The sequence below is a fragment of the Erythrolamprus reginae genome, chromosome 3, assembly GCF_031021105.1.
Source record: "Erythrolamprus reginae isolate rEryReg1 chromosome 3, rEryReg1.hap1, whole genome shotgun sequence".
Taxonomy (NCBI): Eukaryota; Metazoa; Chordata; class Lepidosauria; order Squamata; family Dipsadidae; genus Erythrolamprus; species Erythrolamprus reginae.
In genome coordinates, this window is record NC_091952.1 from 251,192,770 (window position 1) to 251,200,559 (window position 7,790).

At 38.5% G+C, this 7,790-nt stretch overlaps 1 protein-coding gene across 2 annotated transcripts; it reads left to right on the forward strand.

Moving 5' to 3' along the window:
• The first annotated feature begins 608 nt into the window (after positions 1-608).
• LOC139165236 (proto-oncogene Mas-like) lies at positions 609-7,707 on the forward strand. 2 transcript variants are annotated; one of them, XM_070748339.1, is made up of 4 exons: positions 609-773; positions 2,533-2,602; positions 5,161-5,221; positions 6,350-7,707. In XM_070748339.1, the coding sequence occupies exons 2-4, from the start codon at positions 2,575-2,577 to the stop codon at positions 7,350-7,352; spliced, it is 1,092 nt and encodes a 363-aa protein (XP_070604440.1). In that variant the 5' UTR covers positions 609-773; positions 2,533-2,574; the 3' UTR covers positions 7,353-7,707. The 2 variants fall into 2 exon arrangements, with proteins under 2 accessions (XP_070604440.1, XP_070604441.1); XM_070748340.1 differs by lacking the exon at positions 5,161-5,221 and adding an exon at positions 5,258-5,388 and having other exon boundaries at positions 698-773.
• Positions 7,708-7,790: the final 83 nt, after the last annotated feature.

Sequence of the window (7,790 nt, forward strand, 5' to 3'; positions counted from 1 at the left end):
TTTCTTCGGTATAGACGTATGTTGTCCTTAACTTAGATTTTGTGAATCTCCATTGAAAGACACCATGTTCCCTGAGATACTAATGGTCCTGCTTCAACGTCAAAATAACACACATGCTGTTATTAGTTAAAGTAAGTAATTAGCTATTTAATAAAGAAACTGCGAAAGAAGAAAAGAATGTTAAACAACAAAGTTTAACAAACAATTCTTTGTTAAAAAAACAAACAAAGAATTCAAGAATCTGATGTCCAAAATAGGCTGCTTTTCTCTCAGGTGCCTTCTTTGTTTTGTCCAGAGGACAGTTAGGCCTTGTACCCGCCCCATATTCCTTGGGCGGGAAAATACTGCAAGGTGATTGGTTGGCTCAGCCTGGCAGCCCGGGATATATATAGCTGGCAGGCACGGCCATGTTGTTGTTGTCTTGTTCCTTAGTGTAAACCGTTACTTTGTGTTCTAATAAAACAGATCCGTTCTTACTTAAAGAGTCTGCAGTTGATTCTTGTAAGGATCTAACATTCTGGTTGTTTCTTCTTTCATAATCTCTAACCACTTATTTTGCATATTGTGTGTGGTAACACTTAAAAGTGCAGAATTTAGAGAAGAATATTGCACAAGTTTACTGAGAAAGTTTGCGGCTTGACCCGGCTCACTTCTCCTTTTTGACTGTATTTGCTTCAAGTGAAGGCCAACGGGACTCACACCAAAGAGATCTTGTCCTTGGATTGGGAGAAAGACCTGTTGGTCCTTCTGGAGATTCTTCCTATCATTCCCAGGTATGGCTATACTAAGGCAAAGCTTGTGTTGTGGTAATTTCCTATTTCTAAAATACTCCATTTTGGGTTCAGGCTAAGTCGATCCTAGATAGATGCAAGTGTAAGAATCTCCTGCTTCGGCAGAGGGTTGGACTAGATGACCTGCAAAGTCCCTTCCAACTCTGCTAGTCTGTTACTTGGGAAACATTGGGGTGTTATCAGATAATTCCACCGGTGGAACTCGCTTTACTACAGAAAAACAGAAAAAGCAATGGCTACCAACCTGCCTTCCATTGATGACATGAATACTACACAAGTCAAAAAGAGGGCTGTGAAAATAACTACACACTCCTGGCAACTTGGACATAAATTGTTTCAACTTCTAGCCTCAAAACAAGCTATAAGGCAGTGCCCATCAGAACAACTAGAGAAAAGGACAGTTTTTTCTACCATGCCATCACTCTGCTAAACAACTAATTATTGTTGTTGTTGTTTCTGTTGTTGTTTTTGTGATTATTATTATTGTTGTTGTTGTTGTTATCCAACACAACACATGAGATCACTATGCTGGATTTCACATTTCATTCCCATGCACCTAGGATTGCATGATGTAGTATCGAATTATGTTGTTGTTGTTGTTGTTGTTGCTATTATTATTATCTTGCTTCTCTAGGTCCTCTTCTACTCTTTCTCCTTTCTCCCCTTCTCTCTTATTTCCTTTTACACCTTCTAAATTCTTCCCTGAGTGGATAATTCTAATTAATTTTTTTTAATAATTATTTTTCTACCCACTGAAAACATACATAGCCTATCATATACTTCAATACAGCTGAATAAACCTGTATCATCTATTAAATATAATCATGAATACTTGTTAATTTCATATCTCTTACTCTTGGTATATGCCATTAATCTCAATAGAACATGGACATTAACAGAAAGCAGAATGTTTTCAATGTAAATTTAAGGGAATCCCAGTGGACTTTTGGGACAACCATGATTTGGATGATTTAGAATTGAGTCATTAAACTCAATTTCCCATCCAATTCTTTCCAGATTGGTATGAATGACACCAGTCTTCTGATCACTGACTCCAATAAACCTTAATATGTTTTTTGAGTTCTTTTCTCATGTTATGAATTGATATTAATTGAAAAAGTGCTCCATTTTTTGAAAGTTTTTGCCTCCTTTTTTAAAAATCTCTTTTTTAGGATTACTGTAATGTATTCTTGATTTTTGATTGCATTTGGTCTCAGACTGTGTTCTGTCGGGCTCTCTGGTAGAATCCTCCCAAAAATTCACAGGTACAAAGTTCAGACACATACACGTTTGAAAATATGTATGCATCGCTCTCCGCATGCGTGGCTGTATCATTAACTCTTGTTCTGAATCCAAGGAGGAGCTAGATAATTGATCTGCTTCTAAGCTGTCTGCCACACTCTCCTCCTCCCTGTCACTCATATCTTCTTGGTCAGAGGAGCCTTCATCATCAGATTCTACCGGGGGCAAAACAGGCCTGCAGCATGTGGATGTCTCCCCCACATCCACAGTCCCTGGGGCAGAAGCTGGGCCAGAGCTAACCACAACAGACTGTAAATATATTTTATTGCTCCATTGAAAGCTAGGAGGGGCCACACCTGTTTTGTGTGGATGGCAAATCCAATAATGACTTGGAATTCTCCAAGAATACAATTTCTTTCAGTTATTTGGACAATCAAAAGAACAGTCAATTTTGCTTTTTTAAAATAGTTGTACTTTTCTTTTAATTACAATGCTGCAGGACGTGAACTCTTCTAAGCAAGCAAACAACACATTTTGTACAATGGAACAGCCATTTAATAACTCAAAAGGTATGGACTTCATGGAAACTATGTTAGACAGTATGTAAACTTACTTTCTTTTGTGGGTACTACAAATAATTAAAAACCTGAAGGGTTGAAAATGCTTTGTGAGCTTATTCCAAAATTGAAAGTCTCTCACAGAATCACGAGTTCCTGTTGACCCCTCCCTCCTGACGCCATTTTGTAAACGTTCAGAGGGTGCATTCACAAAATGGCTTCTGACGGAATTTATTTATTTATTTATTGGGTTCATACCCCTCTCCGAGGACTCAGGTCAGCTTACAAAATACAGATAACAAAAACCTCAAGCCAGTGAAGGGCTACCAAACATTTTACTACTACATTGTGGCCGTGGCTTATGCATTTTCCTTCAACATCTTTCAGTGCAAGTTGGGTGCTCTGGGGTGGGGCTCCATTTTTGTTACCCCTCTATGTCCCCTCCCATCCGGGCAGAAGCCCACCCCTGCCTCAAGGGTTGAAAATGCTTTGTGAGCTTATTCCAAAATTGAAAATCTATCACAGAATCATGAGTGGTCCACACTCTCCTGAGGTCAGAGGTTGCATTGCCATTTTGAAACCGTCCAGAGGGTGCATTCACAAAATGGCTTCTGATGGAATTGATTGATTGATTGATTTGATTTGATTTATGTGCTGAGCACTCAGGATGGTTTACAACATATTGAGAAACACAATATACAGTACAGATATCTAAAATCCAATTAATTTACCTAATTAAATTTAACCCTGCTCTTCTCTTCGGGTCATATTTGACCCAAAACAAAGTTTGAGATCCTGTAAAAAATTTTTACTGCATATCTGAAACTTGAAATTATATTGTCTCATTTGAGAGGTTCTTTCTATGAGTATTTTTTTGGGGGGCGGGGGGGTGCTTAGTTTTTGCTGGGCGAAACAATTTACACTTATTCTGTTCCCGGATCATTTTGACCCGGACTAAAAAAGATTGATTTTAGCTAATTATTTTTTTAAAAAATACATTTTGCATTGGTTTACTATTTTAAAGCTTCCTGATCACAACCAAATGAAAAATGAAATGAAAAAAATAATGTTTATTTGTTTATTTTGCTCAGAAAAGCCCCCCACCCTTTTTGTGTAATTTTGTTCATTTATAGATAGATTAGGCTGCAAGTTCCAATTTCTTTTGAATACCTTTTGCATTGGTTTACTAATTTGAACAACCATGATCATAAACAAATGAAAAATGAAATAAAAAAATAATGTTTATTTGTTTATTTTGCTCAGAAAAGCCCCCCACCCTTTTTGTGTAATTTTGTTCATTTATAGATAGATTAGGCTGCAAGTTCCAATTTCTTTTGAATACCTTTTGCATTGGTTTACTAATTTGAACAACCATGATCATAAACAAATGAAAAATGAAATAAAAAAATAATGTTTAGTTGTTTATTTTGCTCATAAAAGGCCCTCCCCCCTGGCTGTGTGCAAATATGTTTATTTATATATAGATTAGGCTACAATTTCCCATTTTTTAAAATACCTTTTTCATTGGTTTACTAGTTTGAACACTCCTGATCATAAACAAATGAAAAATGAAAGGAGAAAAATAATGTTTAGTTGGTTATTTTGCTCAGAAAAGCTCCCCCCCCCCTGGCTGTGTGCAATTATGTTTGCTTTATATAGAGACCATGCTGCAAGTTCCAAATTACATCCTTGATTTTAGTATAATGGATTTCTTACATAAATGTCTGTGTTCTTCTTAGAAACATAGAAACATAGAAGACTGACGGCAGAAAAAGACCTCATGGTCCATCTAGTCTGCCCTTATACTATTTCCTGTATTTTATCTTACAATGGATATATGTTTATCCAGGCATGTTTAAATTCAGTTACTGTGGATTTACCAACCACGTCTGCTGGAAGTTCATTATTTCTTTCTTTCTTTCTTTCTTTCTTTCTTTCTTTCTTTCTTTCTTTCTTCCTTTCTTTCTTCCTTTCATTCTTTCTTTCTTTCATTCATTCATTCATTCATTTATTAGATTTGTATGCCGCCCTGCTCCGAGAACTCAGAGCAGCTCACAACAAGGAAAAACATCATGTACAAATCCAATATTAAAACAGTTTTAAAAACCTTTATTAAAAAACAATCATACAACCCGAGCATACAATACATACAATAAAACAGCTAAGGGCATATTAATTTTCCCATGCCTGGCAACATAGATGGGTTTTCAGGAGTTTACGAAAGGCAAGGAGGGTGGGGGCAATCCTAATCTCTGGGGGGAGTTGATTCCAGAGGGCCGGGGCCGCTACAGAGAAGTCTCTTCCCCTGAGTCCTGCCAGACGGCATTGTTTTGTCAATGGGACCTGGAGAAGGCCAACTCTGTCGGACATAATCGGTTTCTGGGATTTGTGTGGCAGCAGGTGGTTTTTTTCTAGGAGACTGGTAAGTGCTAACGTCTTATAATATAGTGACAGACGCCCATTCAGAAAGAAACAAATCTGTGTGGATGAAGTTGTTAAAGCACATGAGCATTTTTTGCCGCCTACTGTTATTGATCAAAATAAAGGATTTACTATAATTGCTTCTTTAGGTAATAGATCCATCCAAATAATAGAATACTCCTTCCCACAAGTTTGGATCGCATACGATAAGTAAGTATATTCTGAAACTTTTTTTTTTCTTTGCAGGAATGGAGTTAGCCTTCCAGTTGCTTCATAATATTCCAAAAAGAAACTTCCTTTGGTGCTCTGCCCATTTTGAACAGGATCTCTTTCTTTTGAATGGAATCTTCTGTGATGGAGGTTGCTCAATTCTCCATGTAATCTTTCCACACAATCAGGAGAACATTTCGGCTTTGTTAGTCTTCGATGAAATCCACGGGATTTTCTTGATCATAGGACAAATGTCACATATTTACTTACCTACGGGACGATCTCCTGCCTCACGTATCGCAGCGGTTGCTTAGGTCCCACAGAGTTGGCCTCCTCCAAGTCTAGTCAGCTAAACAATGCTGGCTGGCAGGGCCTGGGGGAAGAGCCTTCTCTGTAGCTGCCCCAGCCCTCTGGAACCAACTCCCTCCAGACATCCACACCGCCCCCACCCTAGGTGCCTTTCACAAGGTTTTAAAAAATTACCTTTGCTGGCAGGTCTGCAGGCATTGAGCTTAACACCTCACTCCAGTCAAAGATGTGATTGCGTGATTGTGGTTGAGTGAATATGAATGCCTGTTTTATATCTTTGAGGTCTTAATATTAGTTTTATGTTGGCTTTCTCTAACTATATTTATATTGCATTTTATTCTCACTTTTGTAAGCTGCCCTGCGGAAAAAGCTGGCATAGAAAATCCAACCAAATAAATAAATAAATAAAATATACTGAACATCTATAGGTCTTTGTCACTATTAGCAATAGCCATAGCAGTTGGACTTATATAAAGCCCTCTCTCAGCAGTTTACAAAACCATCATATTGCCCCCAACCATCTGGGTCCTCATTTGACCCACCTCGGAAGGTTGGAAGGCTGAGTCAACCTTGAGCTGGTGATGAGATTTGAACTGCTGACCTGCAGATCTTAGCAGTCAGCGTCAGTGGCCTACAATACTGCACTCTACTCACTGCGCCCCCTCGGCTTAGATAGATAGATAGATAGATAGATAGATAGATAGATAGATAGATAGATAGATAGATAGATAGATCTGGGAAAGAGGGTGGGCCTTTCTACAATATGTATGTATTTCACTAACAAGGACTGATTCTCTTTCTGTCTCTTTCTGTTTTTAGTATACGGAGCAATTTTAGAATTCCTGAAAGTCGTGAGATTGGTTCTGGACCAGTCAACTTTACCTCCAATACTACAGAAATTGTTTCAAATGTTTCTGTAATACCAGAATTATTTCCTTATGATCATCTGTTCAATAATTTAATGCGAAATCTTCTCAATGGCTTCTTTGCCCTTATTTGCCTTTTGGGCCTGGTGGGAAATGGAACCACCATTTACCTCCTGGCCTTTTCCATTAAGAGGAATCCTTTCACCACATTCATCTTGAACCTCTCCATCGCTGATTTTGGGGTCATCACATTCCTCATTGTTTCTGCCATATTTGTGTCAGTGTTTACTCTGAGCCGCAGAACACACGTCATCAATGCCTTTTTCTTCTTATTCTTTGAGTTCTTTTCCTTCACGTATTCTGCCAGCCAGTTTCTGCTGACAGCCATCAGCCTGGACAGGTGCGTAGCTGTCCTCTTCCCCCTCTGGCATCGCTGTCATCGGCCTCCAAATTTGTCCACACTTGTTTGCAGCCTCATCTGGATCCTCTCCTTCCTGCTCTCTGTGCTGCACTTCATTCTCCACCAAACCAGAACCTATGGAAGTTCACCTGTGCTTTACCAGCTTATTGTGAATGGCTTACTTTGTACACCTCTCATGGTTGTGTCTACTGTGATTCTCTGGATTCATATGAGGTCTAAGTCTCAACGCAACCAAAGGAAACTGCTCACCACCATCTTGCTGACCCTCCTCTTCTTCCTCCTGCTTTCTCTCCCAATGAATGTCTTTTATGTCATCGAACATTTTCATTCTCCTAATCTCCTCCTCATGATCTTTGGGATAGGATGTGCCACTCTCAACAGCAGCATCAACCCACTCCTTTATTTCTTAGTGGGGAGGAAGAAGGGTGGAAAAGGTCAGACCAGAGCATCTTACAAGTTTGCTCTGCAAAGAGTTTTCAAGAATGAGAAAACCAGCTCAGAAGACTATGAAACCACGAAGGAAAGCCAGTTGTGAAGAGTCATAAATATTGCATAATAAATGTATTATCCAATACATTTATTTCGTACATCATATGCGCTTTTCTTAGCTTTTCTTTGCATATTAGCCTTTATCCTGGTCTATGACCAAAATAAATGTTTAATTTGATTTGGGTTATGGACTTGGACGCCTGTTTGTAGAAAAGAAGACTTCTTTTTCAAGGAGCCAAAGTTGAAATCAGTCTTAAATCATTGGTGTGGAGAAAGAGGTTCAAAGAGGATTCTCTCTAAAACCTGAATAGTATTTATCTGATAGATATGCAGAGTGTGCTTTACTCTGGCAAGATTCCTGTCTATATTTAAACAGCAATAAAGAAGTTGTTTTAAACAAATGGTTGTATTGGTCTTTATTTCCTGCACTTGACCAGTTGATGATGATGATGATGATGATGATGATGATAATGATGATAATGAT